At 37.6% G+C, this 18299-nt stretch overlaps 2 protein-coding genes across 3 annotated transcripts; both read left to right on the top strand.

Moving 5' to 3' along the window:
• Window positions 1–1030: 1030 nt before the first annotated feature.
• Window positions 1031–4507, top strand: LOC117624336 (serine-rich adhesin for platelets). Of its 2 annotated transcripts, XM_034355509.1 has the most exons (3): window positions 1031–1312; window positions 1814–1903; window positions 2204–4507. In XM_034355509.1, the coding sequence occupies exons 1-3, from the start codon at window positions 1211–1213 to the stop codon at window positions 4325–4327; spliced, it is 2316 nt and encodes a 771-aa protein (XP_034211400.1). In that variant the 5' UTR covers window positions 1031–1210; the 3' UTR covers window positions 4328–4507. The 2 variants fall into 2 exon arrangements, with proteins under 2 accessions (XP_034211400.1, XP_034211401.1); XM_034355510.1 differs by lacking the exon at window positions 1814–1903.
• Window positions 4508–9106: 4599 nt separating this feature from the next.
• Window positions 9107–15324, top strand: LOC117624335 (alcohol dehydrogenase). The gene is made up of 8 exons (XM_034355508.1): window positions 9107–9679; window positions 10259–10394; window positions 11345–11414; window positions 11575–11668; window positions 12566–12779; window positions 13502–13643; window positions 14110–14280; window positions 14806–15324. Exons 1-8 carry the CDS (start codon window positions 9310–9312, stop codon window positions 14995–14997), a joined length of 1389 nt encoding a protein of 462 aa, XP_034211399.1. The 5' UTR covers window positions 9107–9309; the 3' UTR covers window positions 14998–15324.
• Window positions 15325–18299: the final 2975 nt, after the last annotated feature.

Genomic DNA, 18299 nt, shown 5'->3' with positions numbered 1-18299 from the left:
GCACCAATTTGTAGAAGTGATTTTCGTCCCCAAAGAATATTCTTCTGAAGATTTTGTCTTCCTCTTCGCTTCTCTTTCTCCCTGCAAAACAATGTGGAGTGAAAAGACCACACCCAGGGGGTGTTGCCCAAAGGCCATCCGATACCTAAGTTAGATTGAGTGTTTGTAGAAAAACAATAGCTAACAAAAGGATAGAGATTTCTATAGGGTGAGAATCGGATCGCCGGAGCCATGTGTGGTGGTTGGAGCCTTGTGTGAAACACAGAGAAAGAGTATGACAGCTAAGGTTTGTGAGAGAGAATTTCTGCAAAGTTTCAGATAGAAGTTTAGACGTACCTCAACCCTTGGTGTAGCCATGTATTTATAGGAGCCTTGGAGGCTAGAGTTTCAGAAGAACAGTTCCACATGTGGAAATGAATTATTTTTCCCCAATTTGGAGAGATTGACATAATTAGGGATTTGATTAATTAGGGTAAGAATCGAATAATTGCCAATTAAATAAAATAACTCCCAATTAGGTCAAATAATTCTTAAATTGATTGGCTTAATTATTTGACATAGAATCCATAGATATTTTGCTTCCACACTATGCAAAACCCAAACATAAGAGACATGAACAAATACGTGATCTTTAAAAAAAACTCGTTCTTGAACAACTCAATGAGAAACAAGAAAAGAGAAAGAAAGAAGAGGAAGCCTGAACATACCTTCTATCTGTTGGGCATTAGTTAATAGAAATTTGCCTTTTGGGTACCGTGTTTAATTTTTTTTTTTTTTTTTTTTGGGGTCAAGACCGTGTTTAGTTTATAAAACTAAAATAATTATATATTTTTTTTATCTAGTTTAAAATTGAAAAAACTTTAATTATTGGGAGTTTATTTTATTTAATGGTAAGATTAGTTGGAAGTTGAAAGGGTCCTTGAAAGACCCGTGCCCTTAACTTCCAACAGGTGCGGTTCTTTATTAAATTTAACGACCCAATGCCTTCCTCCTCTTTGCTTCACTTCTTCTGACCCAATTTCAAAGCTTCCTTTCATCGCTCTCTCTCTCTCCATTACGCGCGCGCTCTCTCTTTCTCTCTCCCTGTTTCCACATCTCTTGCTCTCTCCCAGTACTTGTTCTCCCTAACAAATGCGGTTCGTTGAATACATCGATCGAGGTCGCTAACGTCCTGCGAATTGGTACCCTCGACAGGTTCGAATCAGAACTTATGAATCCTGTGGAACTTTTGTCTAATCTTTATGCACTGAGACAGTTATATGGACTCCTTCAAAATGGGGAAGATGGCTTCGAACATATAAATTCAAACAATGTAAGGACTCTCAGAATCATCTGGTCAGGTTTTCTTTTCAGCAGAAACATGTGTTGTTGGAACAGAACAGATCTCTCGTTTTCAGTATGTTTAATTTAATTTTTTTTTTTTTTTTATCACTATTGGGAAATAGATAGAAATTACAGAGGACTAGGTGTCTGCTAATATCCAATCAATTTTGCCTCCTACTCCTTATCCACTGATTTACTCTTAACACATCCATTACCAGTGTAAATAATTTATATATTTTTAAACCTTATCATTGATTTTATGGCTCCGCCAACTGGGTCCAACCGAGTTGAAATGGCCTTAACTTGTAGACCAAAAGTCTCAGGTTCGAAAAGCCCCCTCCCCCAATATCGCGTGTGGCTATCTATCTATTTCTTTTATTTTTTTTGTTACCTAGTCGCAGAGAGATTACTTTGTATTGATTTTATTAATTAATTCACAACTCAGATGACTTTTTGTGCTCTTTTGGTGCCTAATATTATGTTCATGAAGGTGGGCAAAGCTTTGGATGTGAGAGCGCAACAACTATTAAAAGATCTTCTGGATGATGCTACTGACAAGATTTTGAATACTCATTCAGAGGTATCACCTCACCTGTGTAAAAATTCTGCAAAAGCTTTGCCCACCTTTGGCGTCAAAACCATTAAAATATGTATAAATACATTTTATTCGTTGATGGTCTTTATAAACCGTAAAATAATGTATGTATATGTGCTGATGCTCTTTAAAAACTTTCAAGTTTCAAGTGTCACCTTTGGCCCTTTTCTTTTTGTAGTGATTCCTATTTCTCTTTCTGAATTTTAAAAATGCTGTGACTTTGGGTTTGTAAGGCGTAGGTATATTCACCCTGATTTTAGGTTTCTAATGGTGTTGGTTTTGCAGATCACAGCAGCTCGATCTGGTTTTGATAGCACACCCTGCTCTTCTCAAGCAGAGCAACCCAAGGCGGTGCCTAACCTAAATTCTGTTTTGCCAGCAGCAGTAAAATCACCTCTTAATACTGTCCTGAACTATGGAAGGGATTCTAAAAGCTGCAACATCACTTCAAAAACGGATGAGCAGTCACCTAAGAAGCCCGAGGGAGCAAGTCCAGAGTCTAAAATAAGCACCTCAACAGACCTACCTGAATACAAAAGGAAACGGTGCCGGATCTGCTTAGAAAACAATCTGAACAAACAGTACTCAGCCAAGGAGTCAAAAATCTCAAATGAGAGAGCCAAGGTACCTGGCAAAAACAGTCAGAGTCAAGATCAGCGACACGATTGGCTTAGTCATCTGAATCATATTGATGAGCATGCTAAAAGACTACAAAAATCGAATGGCATTGGTAAAACTCTTGGTAATCCAAGCAGTGATAGTTTGGCTGCTTGTTCCTCAGTCTCTCCAACAAGGGATGGCAAGCAAGAACTCGGTCTGATAAAGGAAAAGACAGATGAGGCTAGTGATTACTCTAAAGTACTCACAAATGCAATCAAACAGATTGAGTCCGGAATTTTGGCTTTGCAATTGAGTTCTACTGACTTGGCGGATTCTTTCAATAATGATGTTGATGTTTCAGTTAGTCCTACTCCTATGGTACACGCAGAAGAGCAGCTAGTTACTACTAGTACTAGAAGAGATCAGCCGAGTGATAGGAGCGAATCATTGTCTTTGTTGGGTGGAACTGAGCTGCTGACTTGTCCGGCAAGTCAACTACTGTCTCAAAAGCATGAGAATCCAACTGGGAAGTTTGCTTCTAAGGGACATGAATCCTTGAAGGCCATTATGGAGAGATTTGAATCTCTGAGTCAACCAGTGAATCAGAATAATAAGATGGCAAGTTATGTTAATGGGCTAAGGGTCCCCCCAACTCCAACTCAGGATGAGGTAGCTATGAAGCCTGCCACGGAAGTGAAGACGGATCAAATATCTCAAATCAGTCTTGGGAAAAATCCAACAATGAGGAGCAAAAAGATCGCGAGATCTAAACCGTCCATGCCACCTCAGTCCAGGGGGTCCAAAGCTTCTTCAGTTGGACTTGGACCTGGCAAGAAGTTGAATCAGAAGCGGACAAGAAAAACAACGAGACATTGTAGTCAGATGATCATGAGGCCAGTTCTGTTAGATGAACACAAGTCTAGTGAGAGGAGAGGGAGCTACAGGATGTCTTATGTGGGCCAACAGAACAAGGTCATGCCACGCAAGCAAGTATTGGAAGAGGAGACTAGCTCAAGTACCTCAAAGTCCCAAACATGGTCAACCAGTGAGCAAACTGAAACTGAAAGCAGCGCCAGTAGTAATGAATATTCTAAGCAGGATTACTGGAGTCCAAGTCAGTCTTCAAGACGTACTCGTGACATTCATATGAGAAGTGCACAAAGGTCAATAAGAGTGACAACACAAGATAGTAGTTCACGAATTAGTAGCTGTTGCTCCTCCTCCTCCCCATCAGAGGGTCTCTATAGCCATAAAAGATTACAAAGGGACAAGCCCGTTGGACGATTAAGGAAGCTCAAGAACAAGTTGGGACTCATCTTTCACCACCATCACCACCACCACCATCATCATCATCATGGAAATGTTAACAGTGATGATGATCACGGCCATTCTACGTGGAAACACCTACGGAAGATGATGTTGCAGGGCGAAAAATCCAAGCAGGGCAGTGACAGTCATCAAGGAGGAGAAAGAGGAGGGGTCAAAAAATCGTTGTTGAAACTGAAAACCATGTCACATAATAATAAGCAGCAGCAGCAGCAGCAGGGGCATTTTCATGCACTGGCGGAAGGGCTGTTTAGGCATGTTAGGCATTCAAAGAAATCAAATAAGTTGCCGAAAGGAGGTGGGATTGGACGTTTGAGACATGGCCCTCATCATCTTGGCCACGGCCGCCTTAATAAGAAGAACAAGCTGCATTGGTGGCACATGTTTCGGCGGCAAGGTGGAGTGAAGCTGCCTAAGGCTAAAAGAGGGCGTGTTAAATTGGGATTTACTACTAAAAGACGTCCAAAGCTAAAAATGAAGTAATTAGTTAAAGCTTGTTGTAATTAAGTGCAAGAGTAAATAGAAAGATATGGAGTAATTGGTTATCCTTTTGTATGATATACTACTACTCTATATATTGCACCTCAAGCTTTATCTGGCACATTCATCTGCCGAGATGTTTTTTAAGGCATTCCTCAACAAGTCTGCCTCTTTGATGCCAAAGGGTGAATTTGGTATTGTTGTGCTTTTAAACAAAATTGATTATCTTATGTTGTGAGGATAATCAATTGTGAAATAAAGTAATTGAGCGTTTGATAAACTGTATTTTGCAAAAGTGTTGTGAGATAATAAGCAGTGTAAAAAACTTTGATAAATTTTTGTGTGGAACTGTTTAAACTATGTTAAAAGACTAAAATAGGCATGCTAAAAGTGTTTATTACTCATTTGTATTCTTTTGTACACATACACACAAAAAGATATAAAATAAAATAAAAAAAAAAAAAAAAGCAATACTCATCTAGAATTAGAGGATTGATCTTTTAAAAAAAAAAAAAACAACATAACATCTTTTAATTACTCAATTGCCCAAAGTAATTAATCATTAACTAATATTGCCCTCTTATTCACCAAAACTACTGTTGAGGCCCAAAAAATTCATGGTTGGGCCCGAATAAATTCCTGGCCCAGTATGACATTTAACTTGGGAAGAAACCCAATTTGGGTATCCAAGAGTTCATCATATAAACTTGCATACGTGCCACGCCAAGCAAATAAGCAACACGTCACGCTACAAGCTTAAGTGGACCCAAGCCACGCAAGATGCCCGGGGCTTGCTTGAGTGGGTTGTGGTATAGATGGTAATAAGTTGACATGAGGCCCATCGATGGGCCGAGAAATGGAAGTCCTGGGGTTGCTTGGGAGCCCCAGAATTCAAGCCCATTTCTTAGGCCCAAATATGTGGGTGAGCAAAAAAAGAGAAAAATAGCCCATTACTTCAACCAAAATAGCTCATTACTTCAACCAAAATAGTCCATTAACTCAACCAAAATAGCCCAACAATTGATAAAGTTAGCCCATTCACTTGATAAACCAACTTATTGTCCTAGAAGACCCAAGCAACTCAAGAAAATATCTGCAAAATCTCTAGCACCTAGCTGAAAACAAAAGCCACGATGAAAGCCAAAATATTCATGTGTGTAAGCTGCTGGAAGCTCCAACACATGGGAAGGAACAAGTTTCAAGCAAAAACATCCAAAAGACCAAGGGATACTTGAGCAAAACACCCTTCAAACCAGTGTACATACCCATTTCTTTCCCTCATTAGACCTAGCCTTGGAAGAGGGGAGAAAAGAAAGAAGAAAGATGGCTGAAAATGGGGATTCTCCACTGAGGCAGCTGCGGGAAAGGGGCCTTGAGCTCCCAAAAATCTCTGATTTTATGCAAATGGGTAGAGGAAATTTCACCAAAATAGGATGATTGAAGGGATGAGGGGAGAAAGGAAGGGAAAGACTTGGCCAAATTAGATAGAAACCATTAGGGTTTCTTGAAAAATGATAGCTTCCAGCGCCTATAAAAAGAGGCATTTCCTACCCATCATCACAACATACATCTGGAGAGCAAGTTTTATCTTTCACCTCTGAAACATCTGCAATTTTGAGCTCATCTTTCCATCTTTTCCCATTTTCCCTTTTAGTAAACTTTTCCCAAGCTTGACAGAGTTTTCGTCGAGCTACCGGAAACTACCCAACACCCCACTACTTCATCATTAGCTAAAACAACCAGAGAGCAAGCTTCCTCTCTTACTTGCAAACACCCAGCAATTTCGTGCACTATTCACCCTTCTTCCCCATTTTCCCTCTTTTGGCAGATTGCTCTAATATTTGACAGAGTCACTGTCAAACTATCGGAAGAAACACTCAAGCCACCCTTTTCTTTCTCTCTTTTGTTTCTTAACCAAATCTACTTGCAAACCTCTCCTCTCTTATCTGGGCACCCTTTCTTCCTTCCAAGAACACGTGATTTTCTCTTTAGTGCTAAACTCATGCCAATTTTGCTTCCATGCCACGATCTCCTCGTGCCAAGCTAGAAAATTTATCTGTAAGCATTAAAAAATCATCTGTAAGTTGCTATTGTTCTAGTTGGTGAAGGTAACCAAGATGCTTCCTAAGGCTCTACTGTCATTTCAAATCATTTTGGGGCTTGATTTTCGAATTAAGACAAAAGGGACAATTTCATCGATCTGCCCTTTACGGCAGCCCAGCCCATTTACAGCTGCCAGAAGAAAAAACCCCCTACATAAATTGGCGACTTCACTGGAGATCAAGCCGTTATCTTCACCAATGCCTCTGGAGAAGAAGCCCATAAGCAATAAACCAGAGAAAATAAAGAGATAAGAACATTTCCTCTTTCTTGTTTTTTCTTTCGTTGGCTATCTACTTTGCATAACAAGCATAATAAGGGTGACTGACATGTGCCTTTTGCTTGTTTTTTAGATCTCCATTCTCAAGCAAAACCAGATCTTGTACGAGGGCTAGGGGCTTAGGTAAATCCATCATTCATGCCATTGAATCGAACTACACATGCAAACTCCAAAATACTTGGGGGCTTCGTGCCAAGAAAATCTGTATAAATAAAATAAAATAAAATAAAATTTAAAAAAAAAAAAAAAGAAGAGTAAAAATTCAGTTCCAAATTACTTGGGGGCTTCCTGCCAATTGAAAAAAAAAAGTCAAGCACAAGTACTTCAAAGTTTCTCATGCTAAACCAAGCTATGCCTCAGTTCCGAGAGCTGTGTTTCAACATTATTCACATCTTTAACCAAGTCCAAGCTATATACATTCATTCATCACTATTTCCACCACTTTCCTTTTTTTTTTTTAAACCTTCTTAGCCTCTACCCGATTTCAATCCATCCTTACAGCAATTAAACAACCTCATTGCACCTCTAAAAGAACACTTGAAGTGACCTCAACGACTAGCTTGTTCTTCTCATGCTTTGGAACCTCTAAATCAAGTCTGAAAAAAGATACAGACACTAGAGAGGTACTCGTGAAAAAACACAAAAAAAAAAAACAAAACAGAGGTGCTAGAAGCATATTTTCTTACATTCTTCCAGCTCCTACTCTACAAGCAAAGAATTTCTGGCACTTGCCTTATTTCAAATCTTCTTAGCCTCTGTCCTATTTCAAACATCATGCTAGTGTATATACTTCTTAACCCCAAAACTCAACTTATCCTTGCAACAATTCAACAAACTCATTACATCTGTGAAAGTGACCAAAAACTCACCTTTATTCTTTCAAGTTCCCAGCAAATCAGTAAGACGATGGCATTCCTCATGCTTTGGAACCTCTCAATCAAGCCTGAAAAAGAACCTCTTATCCACCATGCTACAAACAACTTTGTGATTATATGCTACGCCTTTTGATATTTATAATGTTTCTTTTTCTTCTATCTCTTTTGTTTTTCTTCCTTTTCCGTCTCTCTTCTCTCCTCTTTCTCTTTTTTTTCCTTCTCTCTTCCCTCCTTTTTTTTCCTTTCTTTTCCTTCTCTTTTCTCTCCTCTCCTCTCTTTTTTTCTTTTTTTTTTCCTTCTCTCTCTCTCTCTCTCTCTCTCTCTCTCTCTCTCTCTCTCTCTCTCTCTCTCTCTCTCTCTCCCCCCCTTATATTTTCTCTACTCTCTCTGTTTTTTTTTTATTTAAATTTTTTCAGTTGTGAGTTTTGTAACATGCATATTATTATTTATGAAATTTAATCGCGGGTCGTCCAAGTTTATGGTTCTTTATACATATTGATGTTGCTTTATTAGTTGCTACCACTTTTTATTAAACAAGTTATTAACCAGGTAACCTGTTTAAGATGACCCGAACCCGACTCGACACGTTTCTTAAATGGGTAGTGTTCGAGTTGAGCATTCTTGACACGTTTATTATCCTGACACGATACGAACCCGACACGACACGACCCATTGTTAGCCCTACACCTAGCAACATATATTGGCTATCTGGACTAACCATAAATGAATTGAACATAATTCTGATTAAAACTACCATGTCCATGTAATTCAATTTTTCTATCATACAATGTTCTGATTGTAACTCTTAGGCATGAATTACTATCAAGCCCTAATTATGATACTATGAATAACACTCCTTCATACATGATTCAATACAATAGCATTAGAATACTATTTACACTATGGCTAGAGATTTCTGAATCATCCTTTCATGAAATATTCTCCTATTTTACTAGAGATGATAAATCCTATATTGTACATTCATTGCCTTCGTATACAAATCGGTACAATTATCATAACTCATGGTTAGAACTAAGACTTGTTGCACTGTCAAAACATATTAAGTTATATATACAAGACAAATGTGAAGCCTCAAATTTAAGGATCACTTACATAGTTGTAACGAAGAATTCTTCTTTGACAGGCAAGTAAAACTCCATCGAAGAATTCATGTATACGATCACGTTTAGCATCCCTCACACAATACATAGGTACCCAAATTCCTCTTTTAGTGTCTCTACACAGATAATTAAGACCAAATTATCTTCCACATTGAGTAACTAGTATCTATTCAATACCTCTTAGAACATGTTTCCTTAGACAATTTTATGCTTGCATAAAAAATAAATAACTTCAGTGATTAGTACACTAATTTTTTATTTTTTATTTTCCCATTGAAAGATTATCCTTCCACGTGTTAGTCCCATCGGATTAGGATTCTTTCAATTTCCTTGTATAATATTAAAAACAAAACATGAAAGTTACAACGTAGGAGAGAGAAGAGATGGTTAAATTAATATGGAAGAAAAAGTTGTTATAAAGTAGTTTCCTCTAAAATTCGATTAAAAAAGTAAGCCGCTATCTTCGCGCCTGGCGAGCTATCCCTGGCAGGCAAGTAGCATCATCCCATCTGCCTTGCTATTTCTAATGTTGTCTGTTTTGTTCAACACTTTTGAGTATTCAGATTGAGAGAGAGAGAAACAAAGAAAGAAACCAATAAACAAAGAAAGATGATGATCCGCAGTGCCATCGCCAAAAGACTTGTCTCCTCAAACTCCTCCTCCTCGTCTACTTCTTCCTCTGGTTGGTCTTGGTTGTGCCAAAAGACTAGCAGCAGCAGATCATCGTCGTCGTTGGTGGGTCAATGCCTAAACGACGACGACAACAACAACAAGAAGCTTGAATTTGAATTTGATGGCATTGAGAAGACGAGTAAGAGTAGCAGCAGCAGGTGGTTTCACTCTGCCTCACTGGGTGGTGGTGGGGGTTTGCCTTCTTCCATGAGGGCAGCTGTCTTCAGGGAACCTAACAAACCTCTCACCATCGAGGAATTTCAAATCCCTCTTCCCCAATCCGGTGAAATTCTCCTCAAAACCAAGGGTATATTATATATGACTTCAAACTCTCTCGTCTTTGGATTTTGGAATTGTTATTATCATTTGTTCCTCATTTCCCTGTTTACCTTTCAGTGATTGATTTTGAATGTGTCATGCTGGTTTTGATTTGATTTTGAATCTGTCATGCTGGTTTTGATTCTTGACTTATTTTTTATTTATTAATTTATAGTCTTTGATGAAAATACCCAGAATTTTTTTTTTTTGTTTTAAAGATGATTGGCCAAAGAAAGAAAAAGAAAATCGGAACCACATGTGGATGGCTGATAATGCGCCATAGACGTTGGAGCTTTGAATATGATTTGTTGAAATGTGATGTATGAGCAGTCTTAATTAAGCTTGATTGCCTTTTCTATGTATTGGGTGTTGCCATTTCAATTCTCTAATCTTTCCGCAAGTAAATTCTCACTTGACCTTTTTTTTGTTTTAGCCAATGATAGGTTTCTTCTCCGTCCCTTCTTGCTCCTTTTCGGTTTTCACTAAATTGTGGATGCACTTCTCATGTGTTCACTACTCTTCACAAAATGTTGTCTGATATTGTTAGTGTTTTCTTTTCTTGTTGTAGCCTGTGGAGTTTGCCACTCTGATCTCCATGTTATGAAAGGTGAGCTTCCATTTGCTAGCCCTTGTGTCGTGGGGCATGAGATAACTGGTGAGGTTGTCGAACATGGACCGGCTACAGATACCAAAACAATAGCAAGGTGCCCTTCATTTAGATCACAACAATTTTAATGGTGTTCTATAAATTTGCTCTCATAAATGTAGATATCTAGATCACAAATGAAAAAAACAAGTGTAGACATCAATTGACACCAGTCTGAAACTTTTATACTACTATAACTTTTTTATGGGATTAATTTGCAGTTATACTCACCGTTAGATTTGATATTTCACAAATACAAGTCAAAAGGGTCGTGGTAAATCCATCACATTGCGGTGTGTTTGGATGGGAACATAAACTTGGAATTTATACAAAAGTCAAGATTTCTGAAATGACATGTACTAATTCCTGGTATGAGTGTATAAATTCTACATGGAAAGAAACAGAATTTGCGGTTCGTAAATCTCTACTTTAAATTCCACCTAAATAGGTATCATTTCCAGAATACAAGACAATGATAGTTTTGAGACAAAGGCTACAACCACCACCACCTCTACCTGCACTCCACTATCACCATCTTGCCATGGCCATCACTACCACCACTAGTAGCACCATCGCCGATGTCACCGCTACCAATAGTATCACCATTAATTTTAAATCTCATATCCTTAATAGATTAACCAAACAAGAAACTTTACAAATTCCATTTTCTAAAATTACTTTGAAATTTCATAGTAACTTAAACTCAATCATCCAAATGCACCATTAGTTTTGAAAACTGAAAGTTTTGTGGATAAGAAAAAGAAGTATGAAGTAACCGATAGTTATTGATTTGACATTTGACATGCTCAATAGATGAGGAAAGAGCATATTATAATTTTAATCCAACTGTGAGGTTGGAAATTATAGACTAACAAGAAAAAGTCCAGTAGAGGATGTGAGGAGTTGTGTACATTTTTGGCTGGCCGATATCTTAGGTTTACACTTGTATGTGTGTGTGTGTGGATGTCGGCTTTGTGGATTATTAGTTTCATTTTCTTGATTTTTCAGATTACCAATTGGATCTCGTGTTATTGGAGCTTTCATCATGCCTTGTGGTAACTGTTCCTACTGTTCAAAGGTAATACTACTCAGAGATGCTACTTTGATCGTTCTCTCCAATCTGTTGTTATCAATAATAGTTTATTGACTGCTCTACAAATGTGGTAGTTACCATTTTGTTTTCGGAGAAAAGTGTGTATCAAATAGTTGATTTTTTTTGGTCACTGAATTGAGAAAAGGGCCATGATGATTTATGTGAGGATTTCTTTGCCTATAACCGTGCAAAAGGAACCCTTTATGATGGTGAGACTCGGCTATTCCTCCACAGCAGTGGTAAGCATGCTCTTCTCTCTCTCTCTCTCTCTCTCTCTCTCTCTCTCTCTCTCTCTCTCTCTCTCTCTCTCCTTTTTCTTTTTTTCTTTTTTTTTTGTTACCTTTGTTTTTGTCAGTCTGTTGAACTTTTAATAGCCATATATAAATGGTTGTTTCTAGTATCTGTAATTCTAATGCAGGGCTTAAGGGATTGGAAATGAACGGGTCTTTCATTCTGATCTTTATGATTAACAGTGTCATTTTCTTTTCCAAACTTTATTGTTGACTAAGTTGAACCCCTTCAACATGTAGCAGCAAAGTTTCCTTAAACTATCACTTAGAATCTTTACTTGTGATGGCATTTTTCTCCTTGCCCTTTGTATAGGTAGTATACAAGATCCGTAGTTTTTTGTTTTGGCTAATTCCGGACACGTACTATAAAGAAAAATAGAAAAGAGTATATGTCTATGAAGATTGTGATAAAAATATGCTAGCTACTATTAATTTTCGCTTTACATTCCTTTTCTTTTCAAAAAACAAAAAAGAAATATGCCAAAATGGTTTAATCCGAATTTTGTTTGCTGTAAGCAAAAATCAGGTTTTCTCTATGTTGAAAATTTTGAATAATGATTTTTCATTTGTGCCGTTATGGGAAGAATAATCGAAAGAATGTGGCCATTGTTCCCCAGAAAGAAAGCAGAAGTTGAATGAAAAAAGTAGAAATGTTCTTTCAATTCAAATTATCTTTCATCTTGATTGTCACGTTTGCACATATGCCTGACATGTATGTTATGTGTTCCAAGATTCATTCTCCTTGGAGGTCTGCTTTCTTTTTCCTGTTTTGATAAGGTTGGATTAAATCATGTAGAGTACAAACCTTCGTTGTTTGATAACTAAAAGGTATTATATGCTGTGCAGGAAAACCAGTATACATGTATAGTATGGGAGGCCTTGCTGAGTACTGTGTTGTGCCGGCAAATGGATTGACTATTTTGCCGAAGTCATTGCCATACACAGAGTCTGCAATTTTAGGATGTGCAGTATTTACTGCTTATGGTGCTATGGCTAATGCAGCTGAGGTGCGTCCTGGGGATTCAATTGCTGTGATTGGAATTGGGGGTGTTGGATCAAGGTAAACTTTGTACTCAAGTAAATTTGTATGTTTATTGACCTGTATATTCAAATTTTTGTATTTATAAAACTTGGTTTAATTTGTCTCTTTGGAGGTGTGTGTTATAAGAATAAAATGGATAAAAGCATGTACTATTTTGTGGTAGAAAGTTCCACCTGGAAGGCATAAAATGTATACAAACATAAGTGCCCAGGTGGGAAATAATCGATGTTTATGGGGCATCATTTCAGACTTTCTTAATTGCTACTCCTTGTGTAACCTCATATTAGGTTCAAAGCTTTTGCTGGCAGATACTATAACACCAAGATATGGAAATTCCTTTCTAGGCCTTATAATTTTCCTTTTCTTTTTGAGAAGAAACGCAATTTATTAATGAAAAGAAGATGACAATCTGTGGACAAGCAGGTCACGGCAACATAAATTTTGGACAATTTATCCATCATTGTCTCTCTCTTTCTCTTCCAATTTCTTCTCTTTTCATTCTCTTCTTCCATCTCCTTTTAATCTCTGAAAGTTCTCTTTTGGGATCCATGTGAGGTTGATGGTACGTCTTTTATTCATGTATTTATTTTCTAATTTTTAACTGGCTCTCATTTCATCCATACAAGGTTAGGCACTTTTGATTTATCTTGGGTGGTTTTTCTTAAATCTTAATGCCCGTTTTACTTTCATCCACCCATGAAATTATTATAAAGATTTTATAACTATATCATTTTCTACAGCTGTTTGCAGATAGCAAGAGCGTTTGGTGCCTCTGATATTATTGCTGTGGATGTTCAAGATGAGAAACTGCAGAAAGCCAAGATATTTGGTGCTACTCATGCAATAAATGCGGCTAAAGAAGATGCTGTTGGCAAAATAATGGTAACAACTTAAAGAAATTATCTTTCTTCTTAGTGAGATTTGATACAATATTGGTATGGTACTTCAAGTACACAGGTATTTTGTGCTCATTATGATGTCGATAATTTGTTTTTGTGGCTTCCTTTGTGGTGTTTCAAGTACGCAGTCCCACAAACTATATTAAACTACTCCATGGAGCCAACCATAATAAATGAGTCATCTTCTAATAAGGTCCTTAAACAAGGACCTGTCTATTAGTCATTAGATGGGATACGGAGTTTGAGATGCCTGGTTGGTGAAATAGATCTGAATGTATCTCAGCGATCCATGTCTCTTCTGATGGCTGAGAAACGTTTCCTCATATTAGATTTAAATTGAACATAAACTGCTGAAATTAATTTTTGAGATGAAGCAAAATCTTTCATTGTTCTATCCCTGTAATGATAACTTGCTGTTTAGTTTGTTATAGTTCACTTGTTGTGGACAGGAAATAACTGGTGGAAAGGGTGTGGACGTCGCTGTGGAAGCCCTGGGAAGGCCACAGACTTTTTTGCAATGTGTACAAAGTGTGAAAGATGGAGGAAAAGCTGTAATGATTGGGCTTGCACAAAGTGGTTCAGTTGGGGAAGTAGATATAAATCGTCTTGTTCGTAGAAAGGTGAGTATTATCAGTGATGTATTATACTGAATTGATTTTCAATCTTTGGCATATGATATAATGTTTGTGGCTCCACATCAATATTTATTAGGTGAATGTAATTAGGTGTAGTTGTGATAAGATTATAGGAACGATAAGAGAATTGAGAAATCTTGGGGAAACACTTGCAAGAAATTATGTAGTAACTAGTAAGTAACTTGCTTGATCTTTCAGATTCCATTTGTAGTCTTGCATTTATGTAGGTCCATTTCAGATTTCAAGAACATGAGGTTTTACAGCTTAAAATATTGCCTTATGATGAAAGAACAAAAAGGAATAATGTAATGTTGACCCTCAATTTTTCCTTCTGTTCTAAACAGTTACTTCCTCTTGCATCTAAAAGACCACAAAATTAGCTCAAATCCCCATGTGTCATTGAATCCAGATTTGGTCTTATGTTTCTTTTTGGAAGAGCTGAGTTAAGCTCAAGTTGTCTAGGAATGCTCTGTTTCATTTTACTTATTTGGCAATGATCTTGTGGAACAGATACAAATCATTGGATCTTATGGAGGACGGGCAAGGCAGGATCTTCCTAAGGTTGTGAGGTTGGCAGAAACAGGTGTATTTGATTTAACTAATGCTGTTTCTAGAAAGTACACATTCGAGGAATCGAACAATGCGTTCCAGGATTTGAACAAGGGAAACATTGTTGGCCGAGCAGTGATTGAGATAATGTAGTTCTTTTCTCTCCAAGCGGCTGTTGTTGATGCCAAAAGTCCACCTCAAGTACAAGCCCAAATAGAATCTGAAGCTGCATTACTAATGAAGCCTTGTTCAATCCATTTCTGCATCTACCTTCAATCCCTATCTATCTGACAGAGTTGGATGGAGTTCAGCTGGTTCTAACAATATCTCTGTTTGTTACTTCCTTTTTCACTTCAATTCACCTTCTATAGACTTAAAGCTCTTGGCCGTATAACATGGTATGAAAGAGGTTACGCTTCTACATGTGATTTGAATAATATATAATATATATGTAAAATAATTCCTCTGGTTAACCAGTAACATATAGGTTAGTAGTTTCCCCGCATCCAAAACCTAGGGCATAGGCGTAGGGATAGAAATGAGCAGCTTTTTTTCTTGTTTTGTTTTTTTGTTTTTTTGGCCAAAGTTAGGGGAGAGGGGAAAACACACACACACACACACAAGTATGATGGGGCTTGAACCCAAGACCACTTGGAAGTACATCAAAGACATCCAACTAACACTCCATTGATGGAAATGAGCAGCGTTAACCCAACATCAGAAGTGTAAAAACTTGGCATTATGTATAATGATCCAAGCAACGTCCCGGTAAATACGCGGGTTGCATGGGCACATATGATCAATAAAACTTCATGAGTAAATAATTGTGACGCCTATGGTAGAAAAAAGATGCTATTTAACAGTTGACATGAAGATTTATGGGATGTCAATTTTGACATTTCTCTTCATTCCTTCAAATCCATGTAGATGTTATTTTCAAATCTATATAGTTTACTAATATGAAATATAAGAATCTAATTTCACCTAATTTACATAAGTTCAATGCCTAAAAAAAGGCTCTAATTTTACAATCATGCACTGAAAAAATCTCAAAATTACAAAAGATGCCATTATTAAATTGCCAAATTTTACTATTTCATTTAGGGTAATTCTATATGAACCCCATTATTTGCTCTTTACACCCCATTGAATTTTAATAAAATTTAGAATTACTCATTAAACCCCTTTTTTTTTCTTTCCCTAAATTGCCATCATGAACCCCATTCCCTAACTCACTGTGTAAACCCCATCCCATATCATACATCACCCATTGAAAACCCCCTTCTCTTTTAGACACACCCCATTTGATATCAAACCCCACCCCATCTGATATCAAGCCCCCATCGAAAATTCCCTTCTCTTGCAGACACACCCCATCAGATTTACAACAACCTCCATCACACACCCCATCCCTTTGCCATCGCAGAACCCATCTTTGCTCACCATCGAACCCCCATCTCTGCAAACCACCGAACCCCATCGTACAACCCATCTCTGCAAACCCGAACCCATCTCTGAAACAGAGCCATCACACCCATCTCTGCTCACCACCGAACCCATCTCTGTAAACCACCGAACCCCATCGCACAGCCCATCTCTGCAAACCCGAACCCATCTCTGTCAAGTTTTCACAAATCCTTCGAAGAGCCAAGGTTTGATTTCAATTTTGATTTCTATATTTACGTTTCTAAGTGTTGATTAAGCCTATGTTTGATTTCACTTTTGAAAAGCCAAAGTCTGATTTTGATTTTTGATTTCAACGTTGTGGGTGTATAGTTTGAACCTAGTTTTACAAAACTGGATTTTAGTTTCGATGGATTACCATCGAAATGGTTACATTGCTTCAGTGGTAGTCCACAAAATTTGTTTCTATTTTTCAAGAGATTCTCACCGAATGTATTTCGGTTTTTCAGTGGTACTCCACCGAATATGTGTTGTTTTTTCCGGTGATAGTGCATTGAATTTATTTCCGTTTTTCAGTGATCATCTATCGAATACGTTCTTGAGTGGACACTTAATATTGTTTGTTTTTAGATATAAAGAGGACTCGCAGAGGTACTACTGAGGCTTCATCATCTCGACCTAATAGACAGTGTCCCACGGCCTCAACGAGGACACAGAGAGCGGCTCCCCAAGATCACTTTGAGGATACTATAGAGGTTGAAGATGTAGCTGCTACTCATGATAGTAATGTTGAGGTACATGCCAAGCCTACTGAACCATCTCGAGTAGGTCCCATTGTTCCATCTTTACTTACGAGTTTTAAAACTCACATAGCAGCTGCAATTTGGAATAACCAGGTAATTCGTTTTACTGTGACAATAGGAGGTAGAATATAAGTCTAGTTCATGGTAATTAACCTTAATATATATATATATATATATATTTTAACTAGGAACGTGAGCCCCTTAGGTGCATGTCGAAGACATCCACCCTTCGTGAATGGAATTGGTGGGGTAATTTAAATAATGGTATATTCAAATGGTACATTCAGAGGTCTGGATTATAACAACTTATTAGGTGTTCTTATCGGAATGCTGATAAGATTGTGGGATCTACATTTGTTGACAGGTTGCATCTCGAGACGAACACCTTTCACATGCTTTTTGGTGAGATGACCATCACATTGGATGATGTATCATCTATTTTAGGCATTCCTGTGTCTAGTGCAGCGGTTGCTCCTCTTGAAGATGAATGACCTTGAAGATACTCTGAAATAGGGTGGTTGTGTACTCCACAAACCACCTCTAACTTCCAATCATCCCCATCACTAATATTGACACCTTTTAACAAGAATGAGCATCCACATTTCTTGGTACCAGTGTCCCAAGCACATTTTTTCATATCACTATTTGCATTCGACCTTATATCAGTTGTCTAACTAGACTTGCAAGACTTATAGTTACTGTTCCTCTCACAAGCAAGTATTACACGAGGTCTCCTCTTGCCCTCACCTCCATAATCAGACCTTTTAATTACAATGACAATATTATTCATTTTTCCTTGTGCACGAGCCCATCTAAGTAATGCATCTCTACCATTGAATATCTACACATAAAAATCATATTATTTAAAGATAAAATTTGAAAATTAATGCCCCGTTAATGATACTAAAAAGGATTTCAGACAAATAATTACCGAATAAGTTGTGAATTGATTACTATAGTCCATTACACATTATGTTCACACATTGTTGCCTTCAGTAGGGGCTCACCTTGTTTTTGTTCCTTCAATGGGAGTAAGATCAAAATAGCTTGCATTAAATTTGTGGTCGGCAATAAGTTATTGAAAAAAATAAATAAATTTCTGTTCAATGCCACTAAAACGCAGGTAAAAGTTCGGTAGTGAACCATTGAACTACGTTCTATGTTACGGTGGAGTTCCACCTATTATTAAGTTCATGACTGGTCAAACACAACCGAAAAAGGTGCAATGTTTCGGTGGCGTCCCACCGA

Source organism: Prunus dulcis, chromosome 4 (genome assembly GCF_902201215.1).
Source record: "Prunus dulcis chromosome 4, ALMONDv2, whole genome shotgun sequence".
Classification (NCBI taxonomy): domain Eukaryota; kingdom Viridiplantae; phylum Streptophyta; class Magnoliopsida; order Rosales; family Rosaceae; genus Prunus; species Prunus dulcis.
Note: the sequence above shows the minus strand (reverse complement) of the source record. Positions and strands in the feature narration are given on the sequence as shown.

Coding starts and splice junctions, on each gene's coding strand:
- LOC117624335 (XM_034355508.1), top strand. CDS start 9,310: ATGATGATCCGCAGTGCCATCGCCAAAAGACTTGTCTCCTCAAACTCC. Junction 9,680..10,258: donor AATTCTCCTCAAAACCAAGG/GTATATTATATA, acceptor TTCTTGTTGTAG/CCTGTGGAGTTTGCCACTCT. Junction 13,644..14,109: donor ATGCTGTTGGCAAAATAATG/GTAACAACTTAA, acceptor TGTTGTGGACAG/GAAATAACTGGTGGAAAGGG.
- LOC117624336 (XM_034355509.1), top strand. CDS start 1,211: ATGAATCCTGTGGAACTTTTGTCTAATCTTTATGCACTGAGACAGTTA. Junction 1,313..1,813: donor AACATATAAATTCAAACAAT/GTAAGGACTCTC, acceptor ATGTTCATGAAG/GTGGGCAAAGCTTTGGATGT. Junction 1,904..2,203: donor TTTTGAATACTCATTCAGAG/GTATCACCTCAC, acceptor TTGGTTTTGCAG/ATCACAGCAGCTCGATCTGG.